The 26,716-nt window shown below is 44.9% G+C and overlaps 1 protein-coding gene across 4 annotated transcripts in view; it reads right to left on the bottom strand.

Moving 5' to 3' along the window:
- Positions 1-26,716, bottom strand: part of CFLAR (CASP8 and FADD like apoptosis regulator) — a 94,230-nt gene that overhangs the window by 23,564 nt on the left and 43,950 nt on the right. For 3 of the 4 annotated variants that reach the window (XM_068245151.1, XM_068245147.1, XM_068245149.1), the window contains exons 2-4: positions 8,980-9,341; positions 5,365-5,470; positions 2,572-2,707 (exon numbers count right to left, since the gene is read on the bottom strand). In XM_068245151.1, the coding sequence (XP_068101252.1) occupies positions 2,572-2,707; positions 5,365-5,470; positions 8,980-9,341 (604 nt within the window). Of the gene's footprint in view, positions 1-2,571; positions 2,708-5,364; positions 5,471-8,979; positions 9,342-22,392; positions 22,467-26,716 lie in introns of those variants that run through there. The other variant, XM_068245150.1, reaches the window with a different exon arrangement.

Raw genomic sequence — 26,716 nt, 5'->3', positions numbered from 1 at the left:
AGCCAAGTACAGCCCAGCATCACCGCCAGCCAACCCAGCCACAGCATCACCGCCAGCCAACCCGGCCACAGCATCACCGCCAGCCAGGCCACAGCATCACTGCCAGGCCTTTCAGCCCACACATCATCCCCAATACAGCCAAACACAGTATTGCCAGGCACAGCAGCCAGTACAGGAGAATTCAGAAGCCAGGTGAGAGGAGTCTACCATATTAAGGGGGCATTCTGCCTATTTATGTGAAATGCTGTCTATTTATGTGCCTCATGACTGCTGAATGTGTCTTGGTGGGGGCCTCATGATTGCGGAATTTGTCTTGTTGGGGGCCTCAGGATTGCTGAATTTGTCTTGTTGGGGGCCTCACGATTGCTGAATTTGTCATGTTCGGGGCCTCATTTTTGCTGAATTGGTCTTGTTGGGGGCCTCACGATTGCTGAATTTGTCATGTTGGGGGCCTCATTTTTGCTGAATTTGTCTTGATAGGGGCCTCATGATTGCTGAATTTGTCTTGTTGGGGGTCACATGATTGCTAACTGCGAGACTATGGGAAAAGCTGAATCATCATCATATGAGACAATAGCATTAAACCTACTTTTTTAACTTTTAAAATAGAAAATAAAACTGGGAGGTTGTACAAAATGAATTTATTTTTCAGGAGTAGGATGGATGAAATTGTTTATCTTCACAGTTTATTTTCAACTTGGATTTTCCATAATGTTCATGTATGAGTTAAAACGTTTGTACAGTATTTAGGTTAAATTGCTGTTGCCACAAGGGGGCCCAGTGATTTTCTAGTTACGCCCCTGACTACTACCTAAACTGGGGACACCTATAGACCTGGCTACTTATACAGTACTTAGAGGGGTGTGGGAATGTTGGAGTGGAGGGTCCTGAAGGAATGTTTGGGTGGGAGGTCCGAGGTTCGTGGGGTTGGAAGCTACGCCCCTGGTACCAGGCATTACTCTTGCCTACGCTATTCAAATGTAAGTTTTAAGTGGCGTTTCACTTAGCAGTAGCATCCTCCATTTCAAGTCAGGTATAAACTGCAGCTAGTTTGTAAGAATTACAGAAGTGATTGTTAATGCCCTTATTTGGTCAACTAGCATTTCCAGAAGCAGGACAGCTATGATTGTTACCATGGTTCCCTCACAACAGTTGAACTTTAAAAGACAACTCCAGGATGTTCAAAATGAAAGCATCCCTCAGGATATATATTTGTTACTGTAATTAACCTGAACATAGATTCTTTGCTCATTAAAGTGAAAAGAACAATGAATAAAATTGCATATTTTTTTATAATATTCAGTTATAGATTATAAAGTCAGTGTTTGCCCATTGTAAAATCTTTCCTCTCCCTGATTTGCATTCTGCAATTTATCAGTGGTGGTAACATCTTTAGTCGTGCCAGGTGATCTGTAAGGAATGTTCGTTACTGAGAGTTCTATGCACAAAGGGAGATACTACTTGCTTGGCAGTTAGAAAAAGCTGTTATTTCTCACAATGCAATGAGATTGACAGCAAACTGTCGGGGACCATGGTCATGACATCACACTGTGGGAGGGGTTTCACTACAATATCAGACCACGCTGAAGATCTAGTTGATAAAAGGTAAAGATTTCTCATGGGAAAGGTGGAATCAGCTACTGAGTGGGATGAAGTTCAATCCTTGGGTACAGTTCCTCTTTAATATGCTGACCACAACTGCTGCTATTGCATTTGAGTGAATTTTCCCAGGGATCTCCAGGTTCCCCTCACATGGCAAAATTATATTGGTGGATCAAGTGCAACCCCCCCCCATTGGCCTTTAAAATGACACTGAAGCGGAAATAAACTTAGAATATATTGAACTGTATGTACTGTATAGTAAAGCTGATAGATCATTAGTAGCGAAGAAATTATTCAAATACTGTTTTCAGTACAGGAAGAGTTAAGAAACTTCAGTTGTTATCTATGCAAAAGAGCTTCTCTGCACTCTCTGACCAAAGTGGTCGGCTACAGTGCTGTTTTCTGAAGCACATATACATCAAAGAAACAGAAAGACAGATTTAGCTAAGATTTTTACTGCAGGGAAGTTCAAAGGCTCATTAGCTCTGCTTGTTTTATAGTTTAAAATACAGAGTGTGGCTTGTAATTGCAAATATATCAGAATTATGCAAGGTAATAAAAAAAGCAATTTTGAATCTGAAAAAAAAAATTTGAGACTATTTTCTTTGTTACTAATGTTCTATTTTTTAGCTGTACTACAGGTACAGTTCAATATCCCATAATTTTATTTTTGCTTCACATGAGACAATGATTACGCTAGGGACATTAAATTGTGATCTCCTCTGAGGGGCAGTTGAGGATGTGAGCTGCTCGATGTACTCAGTAAAGTATTGCTTATATCCTAACCAGGTGAGTCAGCCAGCTAGCGGGAGAGAGTGATACGTTTTTGTGCATTTGATAACTTTAAAAGGTCAACACAGGTATACATTATAAATGTTATTCTTACAGCACACCCTGACCAACAACACAGCATGGGTGTTCTCCTTTAAGCTTAAATGTAAGAATTTTAGAGCAAGCTCCCTCCCTTACCTTTCTGTTTGAATTTGAGAATCTTGTTCTTCAGGTCAGTCCTGTGGATTCTTTGTAAATTTCTCTCCAACAAGTCCAGGTTTTCTGGTGCTATTAAGCCATTTTTCTCCAGGTCAGTTGCAAGACACAGAAATGTCTGTGGAAATATAAGAGAACCAGCTAAGCATCACAATGAAATGGAATAAGTAAACCATTAGCTGTCCTTCCTAAACAGAAGTGAGTTGAAATGGCCACAAGTTCACTTCAAAAATCCAGCAGCTTTTATTTTTCTATGGGTGTTTAAAGGTGAACATAGGAGTCCTATTGGGGATATGCAGTCCATCTGGGAATAAGGAATCTGTCAGAATAAGTCAAAGGTCATCTATATGTAGGCGATAAACAAGTGCACCAAAATGTGTCCAGATGATATGTTGGAGGTACCAGGTACCTATAAGTCCTGCTGCAGTAGACAGGGCCGGCGCTACCATAGAGGCAAAAGGGGCATTTGCCCCAGTGCCCCGACCTCTGCTGAGGCCCCAACAGTGCCAACCCTGCTATATTTTCTCAACCACCCCCCCCCCCTTTGCGCTCGCACACACGCACTGCTCCCCGGGGCCCTGCTGCAAGTATATTAGCAGCCGTAATTACCTTAGTCCCGGCGGGTGAACGGGCAGGCAGCGGCTGCATTCGGAGACACGCTGTCTCCCTCCTTCTCTATGACCCGGCGTGTGTTTACACATGACACGCACTACTGTCGGCTAAAAGGCCGCCCAGCGGGAGAGTCCGGCGGACACGTCGTTGCCGCTGGTAGTGTGTGTGTACGCACCTTTAGCAGTTTTTCTCTAATTGTTTGGCTAGTCAAACTATAATTAACTGCAGTAGTCTACTTTGGGACTGTTATAATTCTATTTACTAATGTACCAAATATTATCTTGGTTCCCCACTTCTAATTACATGCGAGTAGTGTAGTGTTGGGCGAACAGTGTTCGCCACTGTTCGGGTTCTGCAGAACATCACCCTGTTCGGGTGATGTTCGAGTTCGGCCGAACACCTGGTGGTGTTCGGCCAAACTGTTTGGGTTCGCCCGAACTGCTGAACGCCCGGCCGAACAGGGCCCCTGTTCAGCCGAATACGGCCCCCCTATGGGGTCGCAGGCATAAGGGGGGAGCATGCCCCGATCGCGGGGGGGGGGGGGGGGGGGGGGTGTCGGAAATTCCCCCCACCCCCTCCGCTAGCGCTCCCCCCTCTGCCCGCTTCCCCATACAACAGTTTGACGAAAGTAAAATAGTACCGGTGGTGGTGGCTGGCTGCTGCAGTGGCTGGCTGGCACTATGAAGTGACTGAGGAGGAGGAGTCTCTGACCTCACGTCCTCTGCGTGATGACGCATACGAGGGTACGCGTGACGCGTACCCTCGTATGCAGAGGACGTGAGGTCAGAGAAAGGGCGGAAGTACCACAAGGGTACTACCGCTGAACCGCCCGCTGCCCGGCCTCCCTCAACGCGTCCTACTCCGACTCCTCCTCCTCAGTCACTTCCCAGTGCCAGCCAGCCACTGCAGCAGCCAGCCACCACCACCGGTACTATTTTACTTTCGTCAAACTTTTGTATGGGGAAGCGGGCAGAGGAAGGAGCGCTAGCGGAGGGGGTGGGGGGAATTTCCGAACCCCCCCGCGATCGGGGCATGCTCCCCCCTTATGCCTGCGACCTCATAGGGCCCCCAAAAGCGGGATGTTCGGGGTTCGGCCCGAACATGCCGAACATCGCGGCCATGTTCGGCGAACGTTCCCGAACCCGAACATCCAGGTGTTCGCCCAACACTAGAGTAGTGTGAGTAAGGGTTGGTGTACAGCAACTGTGCTTTTGTATAACTTTACTAACAGTATCATTTTACCGATGTGGAAAACTCTGAAAGGCATGCTGTAAAATCTGGTGGCACAGCAGTGTAGTAAATAGTACTCTCACTTTGTAGCCCTAGAGACCAAGGTTTAAAGAGGAACCAGTGGCGTAGCGAAGGAGCTATGGGCCCCGATGCAAGTTTTACAATGGGGCCCCCCAAACATTCTATACATAATAAATGATACAGCGCACCAAAACCTGCCAATGGCAACTACAGTGTCAGAGGCGCAAGAAAGGGATGGGGAACAGTTAGTAAATGATTATCACTATTCAAAGTATCTATAGAAGTGATTATTATGAGCACAGGACTAATAGAGAGCTAATACTGTAGTTGAGGGAGGGCCCTTCTGGCCCCGATGCAGTCGCTACCTCTGCACCCCCTATTGCTACGCCCCTGAGAGGAACATTAATCCAGGATTAAACTTCATCTCAATCAGTAGTCAATACTCTCTTTCTCATGAGAAATCTTGACCTTTTTTTTAATAGATCATCAGGGACGAGTGTATGGCTGATATTGTGGTGAATCCCCTCCCACAGTGCGATTCCAGGACAATGGCCCTGACAGTTTCCTGTCTGTGATCATAGTTGCATTGTGGGAAATAATGTCTGTTTACACACACAAAGTATGTATACACAATATTTTAGCCTATCATATTGTTTGTTAGTGGGTGCGTTTAGATAATGGTAGTTGGTCATTGGCAAGTAACCAGCCGATCTGTTTAAGGCAATGGATATTTTTTTACATTTTTTTAATAGTTTCGTAAGATGAGAATTGATTAAAAGGTAGCAGAATTACAGGTTATGCTATATACTGGCAGTGTATTAAACTCTGATTAAAAGCATTCATGCAGGCTTCAAGACACATGTAGCAAATACATTTGACCACTTCAGTTTTAAATTGCAGAAGCATACATACTTTTTTCTTCAGCCGGCCTCCGTTATTTAAATCTGCTTTTAACAAGAACACGAGTGATTCCAAATCGTCTTCCTCCATATGTTCATTTATTTCTACTAAAAGTTTACTGCAAAATAAACACACAAAAGTACAGTAGTATGAATCATTCAAATTTCTCATCTGGAGAAGCTGACATTGACAAATGAATAAGTATATATTTATTTTCAAGAAGATGGCAAGATAGAGGGTGATAATAGCAGTATGTATACTTACCTGGGGCTTCCTCCAGCCCCATGAGGTCCATGGGCTCCCTCGCAGTCCTCTACGGGAGCTCCGTTCAATTGCAATAGCTCCCGATATTCTAGCCTGTGGCGCTTTTCTTTGCATGCACAACCCAGCTGCGATGCACCCCGCCTCTCCTGTGTTGCAGTAACGTGCAGACGCAGAACATGGGGCGCATGTGGCCAGGTCATGCATGCACAGAGGCCCACGACTGGCCAGAATACCGGTAGCTATTACAATTGAAAGAAGTTACTGGAGACGACTGTGAGGGAGCCCACAAAATTCATGGGGCTGGAGGAAGCCCTAAGTCAGTATAAATAAAATGTGTACACATGCTAGCTGTAACTCAGTCAAGGTAGCCAATAACAACCACCTTTCCCGAGAATCTAGCAGGTGTACGATTTGGTGTCCACCCTCCTTCAGCCAGCGATCAGCCAGGTGGAATGATTCAGCCAAGCACTGGTGGAGAATATGGTTCTCCCCACTCATCCCTCCCACAGCATGACATCAATCTCCCGCCGATATGTCCTCGTCTATTCTGAGGCTGGCTGCTGGCTTCAGAACAGGACAGGTGAGGGAGAGGATCGCTGCAGGAACGGGGTGAGGTGAGAGATACTTAAGGTGGCCACTAACGGTCCAATTTCTAGCGGAAAATCGTTCGAACCATCAGAAATTCTGATCGGAAGAGAAATCGTTCACTACACCATCAACGAACCAATCTTTATTGGAGATTATTTACAACCAATCCGATCAGAATTTCTGATCGCTCGAACGATTTTTCACCAGTAATTGGACAGTTAGTGGCCACCTTTACACAACATTGCTTCCTGCTGCCAATCTTTGCCTGGGGAAATCTCATTATAGGTGTTCAACTACACCCAATAGCCTATCTGGTACTCGAGTAGCACAACCGTTGCTACGGTAACGCTTATTTTATGATCCGCAAGTATAGTATTTTTCGGACTATAAGACGCACTTTTTCTCCCCCAAAAGTGGGGAGAAAAAGTCCGAATGTACCGTATTTGGACTTAAGTTTTTTACCATTGTTTAAATTCCCTGCAAGTCGCTCTGAAGATCTAGCGTCCTCAGCTAGTTTTCAATGCCCCGAGTCCCCCGACCACGTGGATAAGTGTAATGAGCCAGCTTACCGATGCATGAATAAGAAGTAAGGACCCTGGTCTTCCCTGCATGAGCTGTGTAGCGTACCCAGCTGGTTAACACTGCCCCGCGTCATTGGCTGTAATTGGCTGCGTGCATCTCAAGCTGTCACTTGACTCTTCTCACGAGAACAGGCTTCAGTTACCCTAGATGTGCGAATGCTGTTAGCGGACAATCAGCGGAATTGTAATGGGCAGCGGCAGCAGGAGAGGCAAGTGACAGCCGGAGATGCGCGCAGCCGATGCACAGTTGCTAATCAATGGAATGGGAAGCGGGGCAGTGTTATGTTAACCAGCTGGGTACACTAGACTGCTCCTGCAGGGAAGACCTGTTACTTATCATTCATGCATCAGTAAGCTGGCTCGTTACTTTGTTCCCGCATCGGGTAAGCTTTGGTGATTCCAGGAAAGGGGTGTGACGTGGCTGCTGTGGATTGGTTTACAGCCCTGTCAGTCAGGGCTGCCGCTAAGTGACTGGCCCCAATGGTCCCACTGGCGAGACCATCGGATCCAGTCATTTAGCGGCAGCCCTGACTGACAGAGCTGTAAACCAATCCACAGCAGCCACGTCACATAACACTGCCCCGCGCGTCCCATTCCATTGATTAGCAACTGTAAACCAGCAAACCTGTAAATCAGCAGCAGCAGACATGTCAACCCTCTTTCCTACAATGTGGTATCTGCGATTGCTCAAGCTATTGCTGCTCATAGTGAGGCTGCAGCACCTTTCAAGTCACTAGAATCCTGGGGAACATAGAGGTGAGGCTGCAGCCCGCAGCACTGCATCAGCTAATTCCCACACACGCGAGGATGTCTGCTGATTTCGCCCTCCAGTCATCAATGGCATAGAATCAGGGTAATGTACGCTGCTTGCCAGCCAAGCAGCATTTAGCAGCGAGCCTTCCTCCTTCTATTCCAGACACATAGCCCTTCCCTGACTCACATGCAGGCCTCCTTATGTCACTGCCAGCAGAATAACTCCACACACATCACACCAATCCTCATCTGAGGACTCCTGCACACAGCAGACTTGGCATATGACCACAGGGAGATGCCAGGCTGAGTGCAGAGCTTGGCTGCTTCTGCTAAACCAGGAGGACTTGCTAATGCATCCTTCTTACTACTGACAGCTCCAACTTACAACTGTGCCATAGCCAAATCCATTCTGCTCTTCCTATCCTACCTGGACTGAGCCATATGGTGCCCATTGATGATACAACACAGGTGGACAGAGGCAGAAACCGGACAGAAGAGGTAACAGGAGGAGTACAGAGGAGGGGACACAGGGACAGAGCAGGACACAGGGGGGACACGAGGTACTAGGGGGACATGAGTTACAAAGGGATATAATAATGGGGGGGTGGAGAAGATCCACAAGATGCCTCTGCACCATGGATGCACCAGGAATAGTTTTTTTTTGTATTCCCAATTTTTATCCTCTAAATCTAGGTGCATCTTATGGTCTGGTGCGTCTTATAGTCCGAAAAATACAGTAATCGGAATTGAATCACAAAATGCTGCTAGTGGAAAAGAGCTATAAATAACTTCAGTTATCAGATCACCGCTGAGGACTTTTAAATTAAAAACTTTGTTTTCTGCCTCACTGGACAATGCTGTGAGGCAATTATTATTATCACAGCACAAGTAAAGACAAAACACATGAAAAATGCTCAATCAGCATTTCCGGTCTGAACTGAGAAAACAGAAATTGGATTTCCACAGAAATTCGATTTACCGCAAATCGGTAATTTTAGCCCAATCATGGAACTCAGAAGCACTGGACCAATCAGAGAATTTTTCCACAAAAAAAAACAAAACAGATTGCTGTGGTAATTTTAGACCAATTACAAGACTGGGATACAACCGAGTATTCCGGAGTCTTGTGACCTGAAATTTCCATGGTATTCTGATTACCACGGTAAAATTCTGCACTCTCTGATTGGTCCACTACTTCTGAGTTAACTTGGAAGTATTTAGCCAATCAGGGAATGCAAAAAATGAGAAAAAAAAAGACTTCTAGGAAACTGGAAAAACGGAAATCGGCATTTTCGACAATCCCTACACATGAACTAAACTCAGAAAGCATTACTGATAAGCCTGATAATAGTGTCAAGGGATAAACAAGACAGAACAATCTATGTGCAATAAGTACACTGCACAGCAAATATTGATAAAGGTCACAAACAAAGGGTTTTACCTGTAGTCAGAAATGGCTGTGCCTTGTGACATCAGTCGTTCTGCTTCAGGCCTTGTCAACTTTAGATGTCTTTTCAGGAGATCAAACCTTTTAACTAGGCACAATACTTCAACTACCGGTACTCCATGCACAAATATTTCACTTAATTCACTTAGAAGTTCCTTTATGTTGGTCTGAGATGTGATGTTCCGGCAAGCGAACCGTATAACGTCTCGCTCGTCAGACTCCAGCTCTTCCTCTATTTGCAGAAGTGTTCTACTCGAAATGCATTGAAAGCTCATTACAACAGCCCTCTGTGTTAAAGTATCAGCAGTCACAAGGAAATGAGTCTTTTCTTTGACAAATACGTCATTTGGAGGCATCTATGGAAAACAAAAAGAAAAAAATCTTAGTTAACGAAAAAAGCCCATTTCTCTGCAATGACATCATGACCTACTCAAATAGGAAAAAAAGTCATGCTGCAAGTGCTAATCATATCAGTTATAATTTCCTGGACTTGCTACTTTACAATCACCAGTTCAGGGCTCTCCAAATATGCAGTGCAAATTTCGAAATGTAAGGCTTTTTTTGACTTGGCACATATTTCAGCTATCAGCCAAATACCATTGTAACAGGTCCAAAGGTCCGTGCATGCTGGTGCTCAGCCACCAGATCACCACTACACTCTTCCAGTATCCACGAGAAAGGTACTCTTATCATGGCAGAATATTAGATTCTTATACAGTTTGTTGCTACTTCGCTAAGAACCATAATGATGTTTAGGGGGTGGGACACAGTCAGAGCCCCCTAAAGTGATTGCAACTATAGTCCTTCAATTCTGTTATGGCCCATACTCACGGGCTACAATTGTCGCCGCAACCACGCTGCTGTCGCAGGCGATTGGCGGCGGTCAATCGCATGGCGACAGTTGCCGCCGCAACTGTCGCTAGTCCGTGTGTGTATGCGGACTAGTGACAGCAACCTTATAGCCGGAGCATTGAGTTTCCGGCAGGGGGGAGGAACGTCGGCGACAGCTTCCGTCGCATCCCTAGTCCCACTTCCGCGTGTGTATGCGAAGGGACTTGGCGACGAGCTGTCGCCGAACTATCGCGCACATGCTCCCGTGTGCTAGCGACAGCCAAGAAAAGTAGCCCGTGAGTATGGGCCATTAATAAACGAGAAATTGCTGTTGAAGAGGTCCCTTAAAGAGACACTGGAGCGAAAAAAAAATTGTGATATTATCATTTGTATGTGTAGTACAGCTAAGAAATAAAACATTAAGATCAGATACATCAGTCTAATTGTTTCCAGTACAGGAAGAGTTAAGAAACTCCAGTTGTTATCTCTATGCAAAAAAGACATTAAGCTCTACGACTTTCAAAGTCGTGGAGAGGGCTGTCTTCTGACTTTTATTATCTCAACTGTTAGTGAACAAATGTATTTTTCTCTGCCAGAGGAGAGGTCATTAGTTCACAGACTGCTCTGAAAGAATCATTTTGAATGCTGAGTGTTGTGTAATCTGCACATATTATAGAATGGTGCAATGTTAGAAAAAACACTATATACCTGAAAATAAAAATATGAGCATATTTTCTTTGCTGCTAATCTTCTAGTAATTATTCATAGCAATTAGTAGAGATGAGTAAGGCACCCCTCTATTGTAACTGGGTGATGTGCCCTGGCAAGACCTGGCAGCACTCCTGGTCAACCTTGTAATCGAAAGAAAATGCCGGCACCATCCAAAATCTTCTTATGCTCTTTTATTGATCCATATACAAAGCAGCCGTCATGGCAACGTTTCAGAGACAACTTCTCCTTTATCAAGCTAAGCCGCAATGTAAAACACGTCATACATTGAATTCTCACACTTTATATAGAGGACATGGAGGGCCATCCACCAATGGCGCTAGAGATTGGTATCTAACCAATCACTCAGGTCCGCTGCTAACCGGAACGGATAGAGAACTGCGCTATTTCAAACCCATTGGACGCTGGCAAGAAGTCCAGCCTCCCATACCTTCAAATCCATTGGTCGCAGCCACGCACCGCCGTTACCTCCGCCGCCCCTCCTCTTGCGTGTATCTCCCACCACGCCCACATCTAGCGGACCTGATGGTGAACATCGCAGGGTGACGTCAGCGGGAGCGGCGTCACCCGCTCGCTACCGCCTACTCAGAGGGACAGCCTATGATGAGAGCGCCGACACCAGTTGGCACCACCTATCACTCCTGATGTAAACAAAACGGCGGAGCGTGGAGCGAGCCAAATAAAGAAGGAAGGGCGAGCGTCAGTATGTTATATAAATAAAACAAAACACTAACCAAGACATGGGCAAGAAAAGGGGGGGGGGGTGCGGCTGGGAAGGGGGAAGGGGAAGGAAACACTCTGGAGAACGAGGACACATTCAGCATAAATCACAAAGTCAAAATAAAGCCATCAAATGCCACATAGTGGCAAGACATATCATGTAACTTACATATGTGAATACCTATACACACTATGTCAAGTGCGGCAGCCCAAGAGAGGCATCTAGAGAAACGGCAGCAGATCCAGCTCACGATTTAAGCCCCGTGGCTCCATGGTGTCTAGTTTTTTTATCCAAAAAGCCTCACGCCACAATAGCTTTTTGATTCCATCTCCGCCTCTTCTGGGAGGCAGGACCTGTTCCAAAATCATAAATCTGAGTTGGGAGACATTATGTCTAGCTAAAGAAAAATGGTAAGGGACTGCCTGATCAATCAAATTTTCCCGTATGGCATGTTTGTGAGATGACAATCTCACCTTCATTTTCTGTGTTGTCTGGCCAATATATAAAAGTCCACAGGGGCATTTAAGTGCATAAACTACGTACATTGGGTCACATGTGTGACATCCTTTGATCTTAAATTTGGTGCCCCTGTGGGGATGAACAATTTCACTACCTTTAATGACTTAACTGCAATGCACGCAGTTCAAGCATGAAAAGATACCTTTTCGTGTAGATACTGATCTAGTAGCAGGCGGATCTGTATCCGCATGTACCAGATGGTCCCTAAAGTTTGGTGCTCTACGATAAGAGAACAAGGGAGGATTCACAAAATATTCTAAATCTGGAAAACTGAAAAATCCCAGTGTTTCCTAATAATTTTTGACACATTACTGCTTGCTGTACTATACCTAGATACAAATGGTATCCTGTTCTCCTTCTGTCTGTTATTTCTCTGTCTGCCGCCATTACCCAAACACCTCTCGTGGGCTGCGTGAACCACATCAGAAGGGTAACCTCTCTATATAAACTTTGAATGCATCTGGTCCATTCTCTCTTTCCTCACTGCCTCATACTCTACAATGGTCTGCACCCTCTGAAACTGACTTATAGGCACTGACCTCTTGGTAGCCCACGGGTAAAAACTCCCAAAATGCAACAGGGAGTTCACATCCGTGGGCTTGACAAAGAGATCAGTGGTCAAATGGCCATCCTGCCTGATGACCTGTGTAAAGCTGACATTACCGAGCAGGGAGATAAATTACCGACTTGGCTGCAGTTACCGACAACACATGTCAGTAAATTGTCAGCAAATGTCAATTCACAAAGCCTTCAACAAGCAGTAAGCCTGGCGGTAGTTACCGACACCTCTGGTGAGGTCTTAACAAGTTACCGACACCTCTGACAGCTCTGATTAATGCAAAGTGCAGAGAGCCGATGTCTGTTTGATTCATCTGTGGAGAGAGCCAGAGAGCCCTCTGTGTGAATCATTTCAGCAGGCAGGGAAAGACTGTGTGACTCATCTGTCTGAGTCATCAGTGGGAGAGCCAGAGAGAGCCGTCTGTGTGATTCATTTCTGCAGGGCAAAGAGGGAATCGGGACACTGCTCTACTCTACCGCTCAATGGGCTGCGGTAATTTACCGACCTCCAAGGGCAGCTGGGGAAATCTTTATGAATTAGCACACAGACCGGGAAAATACCGAGTGCGGTATTTTCCCAACAAGATTTTTTTTATCGCACTGCTGTTTATGAATCGAGGCCATTGTGTCAAGAAAGCTGATCCTTTCTCTAGAGCTGTGGGTAGTAAGTTTAATCTCATGACATTGGTCCATTAATTCCGAGACAAACGCTTCGAGGGTCGAATGCGGCCCCGCCCACATGCAAAAAACATCATCAATGTATCTAAGCCAATGTAAGGCATATTTTTTAAAGAGGCTATTAGTATATACATATATCTGTTCATACAGGCCCATATAGATGTTCGCGTAGGACGGGGCCACATTCGACCCCATAGCAGTACCCCTCAATTGCATGTAAAAGGTGTCCTCAAATCGAAAATAATTGTATTGCAAAACAATCTCCAGTAAGTTACAAACAAAATCAATCTGTTCCCTTGAGTAATCCGAAGCAACCTCCAACATATGTCGGACAGCCTCCACACCCCCATCATGTGGGATGGAGGTGTAGAGGCTCTCCACATCCATAGTAACCAACCAGCAGTCATCTGGAATTGACTGTACATTACGAATAACATTCAAAAACATAGGAGTTTCTCGCAGATAAGTAATTATTCATAGTACACAACCAATTCATTATATCATTTTTTTTTTCCGCTTCAGTGTCTCTTTAAGGGTCACTTTAAAAGTACTTTGAAAGATTAACGGAGAAGCCTATACACAGAAAAAACAACAAGATCTGCCACAGTATACTTCAGCCACAACATAGAAACTGTATTAAAATGAATTCCCTGGGGTCTATTTGGTCTTCCCTACTCTATAAACTTGAAGGGAGTCTGTAGCTAATTAAAAAAAAAAAAAAAAACAGATACTTATCTAAGGAGAGGGAAGGCTCTGGGTCGTATAGAGCCTTTCTGTTCCACTCCTCGTCCTGGCGTTCCGCCACTGGCTCCCCCGTTAGCAGTCTCCGACTGATCGTCTTCGGGAGCACTTGGGCTCTCAAAGACTTCTGAAGCCTCCCGGGCAATTTAAAAGAAGGAGCCTGTGGAGGAACTAGGGGATGAGGAGGCTCTATACGACCCAGGAAGGCTCTTCCTGGGTCGTATAGAGGGAACTGGAAGGCTCTCTATGACCCAGAGCCTACAGTAGGTAAGTATCTGTTTTTTGTTTTTTAATATGGCTTCAGATTCACTTTAACTTAAAGGAGTTATCAGGCATTTTAAAAGAAAATAAGTGCTACTTACCCGGGGCTTCCTCCAGCCCCAAGCTCCCAGCATGTCCCTCGCCGCAGTTCTGCAGTCAGCTGTTCGCCGCCGCTGTATCCCGGTCCCTGGCGATGACGTCAGACCGACCTGGAGGTCGGCCTGTACTGCGCGAGTGGCTTGTAAATCACTGCCACGTGGATCGCAGCATACTGCGCAAGTGCAGTAGTTCTGCGCCTGCGCAGTACGCTCCGGTCCACGTGGCGATGAGTGATAGCAACGCTCTCAAAGGCACAGTACAGGAGGTCGGCCTGAGGTCATCGCCGGGGACCGGGAGGCAGCGGCAGTGAACGGCTGACGCCGGAGCTGTGGCGAGGGACATGCTGGGAGTTTGGGGCTGAAGGAAGCCCCGGGTAAGTAGCACTTATTTTCTTTTAAAATGCCTTGATAACTCCTTTAACCTTAAACTCACCCTTTGCACAACCACACCATTCAACTCTGTCCTGTTCCCAACACTATCACTTACCAATACGCCCTTCCCAAAAACTCTGACCTGAACTTTGTTTTAAATTTGTTTGATCAGCTCATAGATTTGCAAAGCTCTGATTTGCTGTGATCACATCCTGCTTTAGCACATGATCATGACTAACAAATCAGAGACTTACATAACTATCACCTGACCAAACTGATCACATGCTTGTCCATTAGTTCTTCTAGACATAACCTTCACTAATGCTTAACCTTAACCACTTCCCGACCGCCTAACGCACAGAGGCGGCCGGGAAGTGGAGCCCTGAAGGACCAGCTCATGCCCAAAGGCGGCGGTCCATTTAAGGGCATGGGCGGAGCGTTCGCGTCATCCGTGCCGCGATCCTCCGCCGGCGCCTGTCACCGCTCGCCCGCCGCAACATCCCGCCGGCTATACGGAAGCGCCGGCGGGATGTTAACCCCGCGATCGCCGCATACAAAGTGTATAATACACTTTGTAATGTTTACAAAGTGTATTATACAGGCTGCCTCCTGCCCTGGTGGTCCCAGTGTCCGAGGGACCACCAGGGCAGGCTGCATCCACCCTAGTCTGCACCCAAGCACACTGATTTCTCCCCCCCTGCCCCAGATCGCCCACAGCACCCCTCAGACCCCCCCCCCCCTGCCCATCCCCCAGACCCCTGTTTGCACCCAATCACCCCCCTAATCACCCATCAATCACTCCCTGTCACTATCTGTCAACGCTATTTTTTTTTATCTCCCCCCCTGCCCACTGCCCCCTCCTGATCACCCCCCCCCCACCCCTCAGATTCTCCCCAGACCCCCCCCCCCCAGACCCCCCCCCCTGTGTACTGTATGCATCTATCCCCCCTGATCACCTGTCAATCACCTGTCAATCACCCGTCAATCACCCCCTGTCACTGACACCCATCAATCAGCCCCTAACCTGCCCCTTGCGGGCAATCTGATCACCCACCCACACCAATAGATCGCCCGCAGATCTGACATCAGATCACCACCCAAACGCAGTGTTTACATCTATTCTCTCCTCTAAACACCCACTAATTACCCATCAATCACCCCCTATCACCACCTGTCACTGTTACCCATCAGATCAGACCCTAATCAGCCCCTTGCGGGCACCCAATCACCCGCCTACACGCTCAGATTGCCCTCAGACCCCCCCTTATCAATTCGCCAGTGCAATATTTACATCTGTTCTTCCCTGTAATAACCCACTGATCACCTGTCAATCACCCATCAATCACCCCCTGTCACTGCCACCCATCAATCACCCCCTGTCACTGCCACCCATCAATCAGCCCCTAACCTGCCCCTTGCGGGCAATCTGATCACCCACCCACACCAATAGAACGCCCGCAGATCCGACATCAGATCACCACCCAAGCGCAGTGTTTACATCTATTCTCTCCTCTAAACACCCACTAATTACCCATCAATCACCCATCAATCACCCCCTATCACCACCTGTCACTGTTACCCATCAGATCAGACCCTAATCTGCCCCTTGCGGGCACCCAATCACCCGCCTACACGCTCAGATTGCCCTCAGACCACCCCCCCCTTATCAATTCGCCAGTGCATTAGTTACATCTGTTCTTCCCTGTAATAACCCACTGATCACCTGTCAATCACCTGTCACTGCCACCCATCAATCACCCCCTCTCACTGCCACCCATCAATCACCCCCTGGCACTTCCACCCATCAATCACCCCCTGTCACTGCTACTCATCAATCAGCCCCTAACCTGCCCCTTGCGGGCAATCTGATCACCCACCCACACCAATAGTTCGCCCGCAGATCCGACGTCAGATCACCTCCCAAGGGCAGTGTTTATATCTGTTCTCTACCCTAAACACCCACTAATTACCCATCAATCACCCCCTGTCACTGCTACCTATCAGATTAGACCCCTATCTGCCCCTAGGGCACTCAATCACCCGCCCACACCCTCAGAATGCCCTCAGGCCCCAGCCCTGATCACCTCGCCAGTGCATTGCTTGCATCTATTCCCCCCTCTAATCACACCTTGAGACACCCATCAATCACCTCCTGTCACCCCCTAGCACACCTACCCATCAGATCAGGCCCTAATTTGCCCCGTGTGGGCTCCTGATCACTCGGCCAAACCCTCAGATCCCCCTCAGACCCCCTTCCGATCACCTCCCCAGTGCATTGATTGCATCTATTTTCCCCTCTAACCACCCCCTGAGACACCCATCAATCACCTCCTGTCACCCCCCTAGCACTCCTATCCATCAGATCAGGCCCAATACAACCTGTCATCTAAAAGGCCACCCTGCATATGACCGGTTCCACAAAATTCGCCCCCTCATAGACCACCTGTCATCAAAATTTGCAGATGCTTATACCCCTGAACAGTCATTTTGAGACATTTGGTTTCCAGACTACTCACGGTTTTGGGCCCGTAAAATGCCAGGGCGGTATAGGAACCCCAGAAACTGAGCCCATTTTAGAAAAAAGACACCCCAATGTATTCTGTTAGGTGTATGACGAGTTCATAGAAGATTTTATTTTTTGTCAAAAGTTAGCGGAAATTGATTTTTGTTTTTTTTTCACAAAGTGTCATTGTTCACTAACTTGTGACAAAAAATAAAATCTTCTATGAACTCGCCATACACCTAACGGAATACCTTGGGGTGTCTTCTTTCTAAAATGGGGTCACTTGTTGGGTTCCTATACTGCCCTGGCATTTTAGGGGCCCTAAACCGTGAGGAGTAGTCTAGAAAACAAATGCCTCAAAATGACCTGTGAATAGGACGTTGGGCCCCTTAGTGCACCTAGGCTGCAAAAAAGTGTCACATGTGGTATCGCCGTACTCAGGAGAAGTAGTATAATGTGTTTTGGGGTGTATTTTTACACATACCCATGCTGGGTGGGAGAAATCTCTCTGTAAATGGACAATTGTGTGTAAAAAAAAAATCAAACAATTGTCATTTACAGAGGTATTTCTCCCACCCAGCATGGGTATGTGTAAAAATACACCCCAAAACACATTATACTACATCTCACGAGTACGGCGATACCACATGATTGGCACTTTTTTGCAGCCTAACTGCGCTAAGGGGCCCAAAGTCCAATGAGTACCTTTAGGATTTCACAGGTCATTTTTGTTTCAAGACTACTCCTCACGGTTTAGGGCCCCTAAAATGCCAGGGCAGTATAGGAACCCCACAAATGACCCCATTCTAGAAAGAAGACACCCAAACGTATTCCGTTAGGAGTATGGTGAGTTCATAGAAGATTTTATTTTTTGTCACAAGTTAGCGGAAAATGACACTTTGTGAACAAAAACAATTAAAATCAATTTCCGCTAACTTGTGACAAAAAAATAAAAACTTCTATGAACTCACCATACTCCTAACGGAATACCTTGGGGTGTCTTCTTTCTAAAATGGGGTCATTAGTGGGGTTCCTATACAGCCCTGGCATTTTAGGGGCCCTAAATCGTGAGGAGTAGTCTTGAAACAAAAATGACCTGTGAAATCCTAAAGGTACTCATTGGACTTTGGGCCCTTTAGCGCAGTTAGGGTGCAAAAAAGTGCCACACATGTGGTATCGCCGTACTCGGGAGAAGTAGTACAATGTGTTTTGGGGTGTATTTTTACACATACCCATGCTGGGTGGGAGAAATACCGCTGTAAATGGACAATTGTGTGTAAAAAAATCAAAAGATTGTCATTTACAGAGGTGTTTCTCCCACCCAGCATGGGTATGTGTAAAAATACATCCCAAAACATATTGTACTACTTCTCCCGAGTACGGCGATACCACATGTGTGGCACTTTTTTGCACCCTAACTGCGCTAAAGGGCCCAAAGTCCAATGAGTACCTTTAGGATTTCACAGGTCATTTTGAGAAATTTCGTTTCAAGACTACTCCTCACGGTTTAGGGCCCCTAAAATGCCAGGGCAGTATAGGAACCTCACAAATGACCCCATTTTAGAAAGAAGACACCCCAAGGTATTCCGTTAGTAGTATGGCGAGTTCATAGAAGATTTTATTTTTTGTCACAAGTTAGCGGAAATTGATTTTAATTGTGTTTTTTCACAAAGTGTCATTTTCCGCTAACTTGTGACAAAAAATAAAATCTTCTATGAACTCACCATACTCCTAACGGAATACCTTGGGGTGTCTTCTTTCTAAAATGGGGTCATTTGTGGGGTTCCTATACTGCCCTGGCATTTTAGGGGCCCTAAACCGTGAGGAGTAGTCTTGAAACGAAATTTCTCAAAATGACCTGTGAAATCCTAAAGGTACTCATTGGACTTTGGGCCCTTTAGCGCAGTTAGGGTGCAAAAAAGTGCCACACATGTGGTATCGCCGTACTCAGGAGAAGTAGTATAATGTGTTTTGGGGTGTATTTTTACACATACCCATGCTGAGTGGGAGAAAGATCTCTGTAAATGGACAATTGTGTGTAAAAAAAATTAACAAATTGTCATTTACAGAGATATTTCTCCCACCCAGCATGGGTATGTGTAAAAAATACACCCCAAAACACATTATACTACTTCTCCTGAGTACGGCAATACCACATGTGTGGCACTTTTTTGCAGCCTAACTGCGCTAAGGGGTTCAAAGTCCAATGAGCACCTTTAGGCTTTACAGGGGTGCTTACAATTTAGCACCCCCCAAAATGTCAGGACAGTAAACACACCCCACAAATGACCCCATTTTGGAAAGTAGACCCTTCAAGGTATTCAGAGAGGGGCATGGTGAGTCCGTGGCAGATTTCATTTTTTTTTTGTCGCAAGTTAGAAGAAATGGAAATTTTTAATTTTTTGTTTTGGTCACAAAGTGTCATTTTCCACTTACTTGTGACAAAAAATAATATCTTCTATGAACTCACTATGCCTCTCAGTGAATACTTTGGGATGTCTTTTTTCCAAAATGGGGTCATTTGGGGGGTATTTATACTATCCTGGAATTCTAGCTCCTCATGAAACATGACAGGGGGTCAGAAAAGTCATAGATGCTTGAAAATGGGAAAATTCACTTTTTGCACCATAGTTTGTAAACGCTATAACTTTTACCCAAACTAATAAATATACGCTGAATGGGTTTTTTTTTTTATCAAAAACATGTTTGTCCACATTTTTCGCGCTGCATGTATACAGAAATTTTACTTTATTTGAAAACTGTCAGCACAGAAAGTTAAAAAAATCATTTTTTTGCCAAAATTCATGTCTTTTTTGATGAATATAATAAAAAGTAAAAATCGCAGGAGCAATCAAATAGCACCAAAAGAAAGCTTTATTAGTGACAAGAAAAGGAGCCAAAATTCATTTAGGTGGTAGGTTGTATGAGCGAGCAATAAACCGTGAAAGCTGCAGTGGTCTGAATGGAAAAAAAGTGGCCAGTCCTTAAGGGGTAGAAAGCCCTAGGTCCTCAAGTGGTTAAAGGATACATTAGTTCAGCTGTCTTCCAAACATATGCTGTCACCTCCATAACTGCCGGCGGCTTTTGTGCATGCGCAAGTGTTCACACGTGCCACTCACGCTCAGGTGGCCTTGATGACAGCGGAATTGCGGCAAACAACACAGTCTTCTAGGGGCTGGAAGAAAGCCTCAGGTAAATAAAACTTTGTATGCTGCATTCAGCTAATGTATTAAAGGAAACCTTAAGTGACATGTTGAGGTAGATATGTGTATGTAAAGTGGCAAGCAAATAAATATGCTATTTTTTTTCTTCTTTTTCTGCCTGAAAGAGTTAACATTCAGCTATGCAACTGGTAGTTTCTTTCCAGTCAGGACCGACTCGAACTATTGCATCCCTCACTGATGAGGAATTAAAGCCACAAAAACACTTTCCTGGCAGAGAACAGAGAATAATAAAAAAAGGTCAATATTTCATATATTTCAGCCATATGAGACACGGGACAGAATCTGGCAATAAAGTGAACCAGACGAAGCACCCTCATGTATTTTACCATATATATATTAATGGTAACATTAGCGAAAACACCTACCATGCTCTCTGTTTCATTCTTAATGCTTGTTATCGGCCCTGATAAAATCCCAGACTGAGCATTCAGTCTGGCTTTGCTCAGGAATCATTATAGCGGATTCTGTCTTTGATGTATTTTCAAGCCCAAGCCTGCCCCCTACTGGCTCTGCTATAATGACTCAGCTATAATGATTCCTGAGCAAAGCCAGATTGAATGCTCAGTCTGGGATTTTATCAGGGCTGGTAACGAGTAGGCTGAGCAGTAAGGATAGATACAATTGTTTAACTCATCAGTTTATGTTCATGAAAGTTAACGTTAACCCTTTGTCTCTACAGTCCATAACCTGAGCTTCTTACCTTAATCCTTTACCCATAACATTAACCTATTGGGCAAACTAGAACTAGGGCTTTAAAGCAGACCAGAACTCAGAGTTTCTTCTCTGCTCTAAAAAGATAGCCAACAGCATAATAACCTTTAAAAGTAAAGAAAAACATTTCTTGGTTACAGCTGATACAAATCCTGTAATAAATCTTCAGTTTACTTCTGCTTTCATGGAAGCAGACATATCGCTAACATCATGTGTTTACCAATAAAACCTCTGCCATGACAGCCAGCTGACACAGCTGAGGGATCAAATTACAACTTGTGCTTAGTCACAGATGAGGAGGGATTAGACAGGCTAAATACATGACTATAGAAAAGCTAAATACTATCAAAATACATACAGAGTGCATTTCTATACAATTTCCTTCTGTCCTGTGCAAGAGTTCAGGTCCACTTTAAAAACCAAAACTACAGTACCTATTTGAAAATCCTGCTATTAATCAATCAGCATATAACCAAAATATCAAGCAACCACATAAACTGCTACATAATTTACTGTACATCATCAATATATCAATGTACAAAAAGCAAAAAGACAAAAAGATATAAAATGCCCTAGTTTCAGAAAAGTTTCATTATATTTAATGTTTTACTGAATATTTCATCTATTGAAATAATGATATTACTGTATAGGTACATTCAGGGAATTCTTACAGCAGTCAAGCATTTCACTTTTCGGCTTATAAAATATTACAAAATGGCAAAATGGAGTTACAGGCTCAACTCAAAAAAACACGCACGCACGCACGCACGCACGCACGCACGCACACACACACACACAATTTTAATTTCTTATTAAGATATTTTAAATTAGTCCTTTTTTTGTGCTAAACACAATGAAAAAAATAAATATACCAACAATAGCATGCATTCCATTTAAAATGAGTATCTACTGTAGATTAGGCCTAATTCACACCATGTCCTCTTCTGTCTGCTTTTTATCAGCACATCAATGTTACAAATTGATACATGTTGCTGAAAAGCAGACAGAAGCACATTAGGCCTCGTTCACATCTAGCTAGCGCAGATGGCCGTGCAATCCGAATGCAACGCATACGATCGCACGCCACCTGCGCCGCTGCCCGCTGCACTGCCAATGGGATCAGCTCTGCATTTCCGGGCAAAATGCAGGCAGCCGTACGCAAGCGCTTCCTAGCACATCGTACTGCTGCGCAGCGCAGTAGATGTGACCGGTAGAAGGGCAGTCTATGCCCTTCTGCCGTTCCTGCGTTTCAGCACATCATACGCGCTTCCGAATGCGCACGGAAGCGCGTATGATGTGAACGAGGCCTTAGTGTGAATGAGGCCTTTCCGCAAAGGCCAGATCTACAGAAGTTAGCATTTTCTGGCTTCTGGTCATTGCCTGGCCTCTGCACAAATACTGGAGCCAGGCAGATGTCAGATCAGAGGAGGGGGGGGGGGGATGCGAGAGTTGGATGCTCACCTGAGGGGACTTGCTGGGGCTCAGTAGAGCTCTGTGACTGCAGCTAGCTGAGGTAGTAAGTAAAACTGCATGCTATGAAGCATTACTGCCAGGTCAGGAAGATGTGGGTATATCAGTATACATGTAAGATGAAAGTGAAAGTAAATTAGGGGGAATATAATTAGATTCATGAGTATTCATAAAAAAAACCATCACATGCTTTGGCCTTAGGGGGAAACAGCTCAAGACTCAGAAATTACAGACATAAAAGGGAAAGTCCCTTTTACTGTAAAACAGTTTTGATAAAGAATTGAGACGAACACATAAAGCCCTTCCCAGCTTATGCTGAAATCATCATGTAGAATCATATAGTTACGAGCATTGCAGTTCTCCACCGGCCCAGAAACAATGGTACAGTAGCAGGGGACCAGTGGAGCAGCTAAGTAAGTTTTACACTGACAACCCCCCCCCCCCCCCCCTCAAGCACTGTATATGTAACAGTTCATTTGGCGCAACTAAACTTGCCAAGGACTTTTACGGTATAAGAAGAGTAAACAGTGGAAGGGAACAATTTTTTTAAAGATTACCACTATTCAAAGTTTATATACAAGTGATTAGTATCAGCATAGCACCTTTAAATAGCTAATACTGTAGTTGAGGGAGGGCCTCTAGTGGTCCCCTCTGGACCAAGGGCCCTTATGCGGTTGTAACATCTGTATCTCCTATTGCTGCTCCACTGCAGGGGGCAGTGAATGCAATATCCATGCTCACCAATCATGTTTAACTATCAATATTAATTTAAATGGGAGATCTTTGATGTGTACCCGTGGCAAATTGAAGTAAAAAAGATAGATCCTCCACAAACTTCCCGCTTCCCCCTTTCCCCACTTTTGCCGCATAGTGGATTTTCCACTATGATGTTTTAAGCCTCTTTTAGGAGGGAAATATGTGTATCATGTATATCTAAAACCCTATTCAGCTGCTCTATGTGAAAGAAAATAATATTCTGCTAGTGAAGAATTAGTACAGCGCTCAGATCATTCCTCACCACACTGTCGGCTTTGTAAACAGCAGAGCCCAAAAACAGCACAAGAAGTTGGCCTTCACCACTGTGAGTACAGCCGGTGGTTTGAGCTAGTTGGCTAAGACTGCTAGTTAATTGAATTCTGGATAAACTGGGATAATAAGGTTTTAGTGCAGGAAAGTACAAAGGGTCATTACTTTGGTATCTTTGTTTGCTAAACAAAACAGAGCAATGGATTCTAAATAGCAAATGTCACTGATGCAATTTTAAAAATGAATTTTAGAAATGAAAACTGAAAATACTATCTCTAAAGCCAAACTGACTATAAAGAAATAGAAATTGGGCATTAAAGAGAATCTGTATTGTTAAAATCGCACAAAAGTAAACATACCAGTGCGTAAGGGGACATCTCCTATTACCCTCTGTCACAATTTCGCCGCTCCTCGCCGCATTAAAAGTGGTTAAAAACAGTTTTAAAAAGTTTGTTTATAAACAAACAAAATGGCCAACAAAACAGGAAGTAGGTTGATGTACAGTATGTCCACACATAGAAAATACATTCATACACAAGCAGGCTGTATACACCCTTCCTTTTGAATCTCAAGAGATCATTGTGTGTTTCTTTCCCCCTGCAGTTCTCATGCACTGAAGTTTCAGGCTGCTCGTTTTTCTCCTGCAAACAGCTTTGCCCTTGTCTGTAATTTTTCAGTATGTGAAAGCCCAGCCAGCTCAGAGGACGATTTATCCAGCTTGTAAAAGATAAGAGAGAAGAGAGAAGCTGCCCTAATCTAAATAATACACAGGCAGTGTGCATAGAGGGGCCTGGAAGGGGGAGTTCATAGCAGAACCACAACACTGAAGAACTTGGCAGCCTTCCAGACACAGGCCGACAAGTCTGACAGGGGAAAGATACATTGATTTATTACAGAGACTGTGATAGTAGAAAGTGCTGCAGTAAGCCAGAACACATTAGAATAGCTTTTGTTCCAATTTATCATTGTAGGATGATAAAAAACAGGATGCAATTTTTGTTACGGAGTCTCGTTAAAAGAAAAAAAAAGCAGTTGCTAAAGTACATAGTAAAATAATGTTGAAACTAGGATATAAGAAAGAATAAGCAGGGTGTCCTAGAGCCAATGTGACTTTGTATAGACAAAAGGCTGGAGCCATATGAAAAGCGCATGCAATTTCGCACAATGCGGAATTGCACATAATGATTTTCAATGGTGACACACGTTTGTTTGTTACTCCACTTTTTTTGACCCTTGGTTCACAAGCATGTAAAAACTGATTCCCTGCCGCATAAAATCGCAATGTATGTACGATTCCCATACTCTGCTAGCAGGTGCCGGCAGTCTATGGTGGACGACATGAGTGAAAACATACATAGAATGCAAAAATGTGTACACAAGTGTGTAGTCTCCGTTTGTTCTAAATCTTTAAGTGACAGTGACCCATTGGTCCTCATCCTTTACCACTTCCTGAAGCCGCTCCATCATGCACCTCTACGTCGCCTCTCCTCACCTCCCCATTGCAACAGTACGATTTACTCTGATGTACTGGATCAAAGCATCTGTACAGCGCACATTTGTTGAAGTCCCACCCACAGGGTCAAGCTCAATCCTGACAGGCGACACTAAAGCGTTCCTTGATACAATGTTGACAGTACAACCTTTTCAAACCCATTTAGAATTTTAAACTGTGGGAATATACTTTGAACAGATACTTTATGTAGTACTTCATATTCCATAGATGTGGAATATTGTACAAACAAGACTGTATCATCAATTTAATAACGCATGTGTATACACATTTGGAATCCAAGAAACAGTGTACAATACTCTAGTCTTCAGGAGGAAGAGGCACCGGGGGGGGGGGGGGGGGGAGATAGAACAAACACTTTTAAAGCAGTAAAATCAGAAATACAGGGATGAGTTGGCCATATAAGTGCATTGTGCAATATCAGTACACGGCTGTTTATATATCTGACACTAAGGTTTGGCCTGGGTAAGTGGGTCGTATGTGCTCACAGGGTTCTTCGCTCTAATGCAAATGGACTTTTAACTTTTTTTCCATAATTACTGTCGTCTCTGAGATAGGCCGCCTCTTTATTTTAGATTTTATATTGATTTATCCCCCCCCCCCCCCCCCCCTCCTGGACAACTCTTCTTCCTGACATTTTATACCCTCCTTAGGAGGGTGACAATCTGCCAACACGTTTGAGTAGGTAGAATCATCCCAGATCTTTCAAGTTTTGATAAAATAGTGTTCTACAAATACCTAAAAATTAAACTGTTGAATAAACCTGCAAACAGGATTTCTATCTGTTATGGAAAACTGTTGCATGGCGACTATGAATGACAGAGTAAGCCAGGTAGACACTGGAGCGGAGAGGAAGTATGTTTGTATAGGTGGGGGGCAGAGTTACGGATGTGCACAGAAGAAAATGTAAAAGGAGATGCAGGGGAAATCCCACACTCCATGCCAAGGTTCCAATCCTTCCAAGACCAGAAGACTGAGATAAAACTAGTTTCACTTACCTGGGGCTTCTGCCAGCAACCCCTGCAGCTGACTTGTGCCCACGCCATGACATATCGATCCTCTGTTTCCCCACCGCGGCTCACTTTTCTTCTCGTAGTGGAATCCGACTTCTAAGTCAATGTCCTCTTTGCCTTGGCCACGCGTATCCTCGTACGCTTTCTCGTGGCCAGGAGCCCAAAATGTCTACTGCACCTGCACAGTACACTTCTGGCGACCTGAGTGTGAACGAAGAGGTGCGCGACCAGGACACCGCCTTCAAGTGAAAGTGAGCCATGGCGGGGGAATGGAAAAATCGGTATGTCATGTCGCGGGCACCGGTCGGCAGCAGGGGGCTGGCAGAAGTCCCAGGTAAGTGAAACAATTTTTTAGGACCTTCCAGTTCCGCTTTAAGAGGGAAGCCTCTGAAAACTCCAAAGATTTCCCACATCTCTCTCCAGACCACTGCCGCTGACCAGGACCCTCAAATTTTTGCATCCGCGCTCCTCTTCATGCATGAGCGTGGCTGCTCCTGCGCAGTAGCAGAGCCGCTAGTAGGCGAGTGTGTCAGGCTTACTTTGTACGCACCGCCGTAATCACGCAAGTGTAATGGGGACAAGAAGGATGTGGGAAGCCTCTGAAGGATCCAGAGGCTTCCCTCTTCTTAGTAAAGTATCTGGGTTTATTTGGCCTCGGGAACAAATGTGCCTGAGGCAGAATAAAATGTAAAATACAAACAAACATACTTACCTATGAAGATGGAAGCCTTTGGATCCTCCAGAGGCTTCCCACTTCCTCCTGGAG

The sequence above is a fragment of the Hyperolius riggenbachi genome, chromosome 7 (assembly GCF_040937935.1).
Source record: "Hyperolius riggenbachi isolate aHypRig1 chromosome 7, aHypRig1.pri, whole genome shotgun sequence".
Taxonomy (NCBI): Eukaryota; Metazoa; Chordata; class Amphibia; order Anura; family Hyperoliidae; genus Hyperolius; species Hyperolius riggenbachi.
The sequence above is the reverse complement of the archived record's forward strand: the minus strand, read 5'-3'. Positions and strand labels throughout refer to the sequence as shown.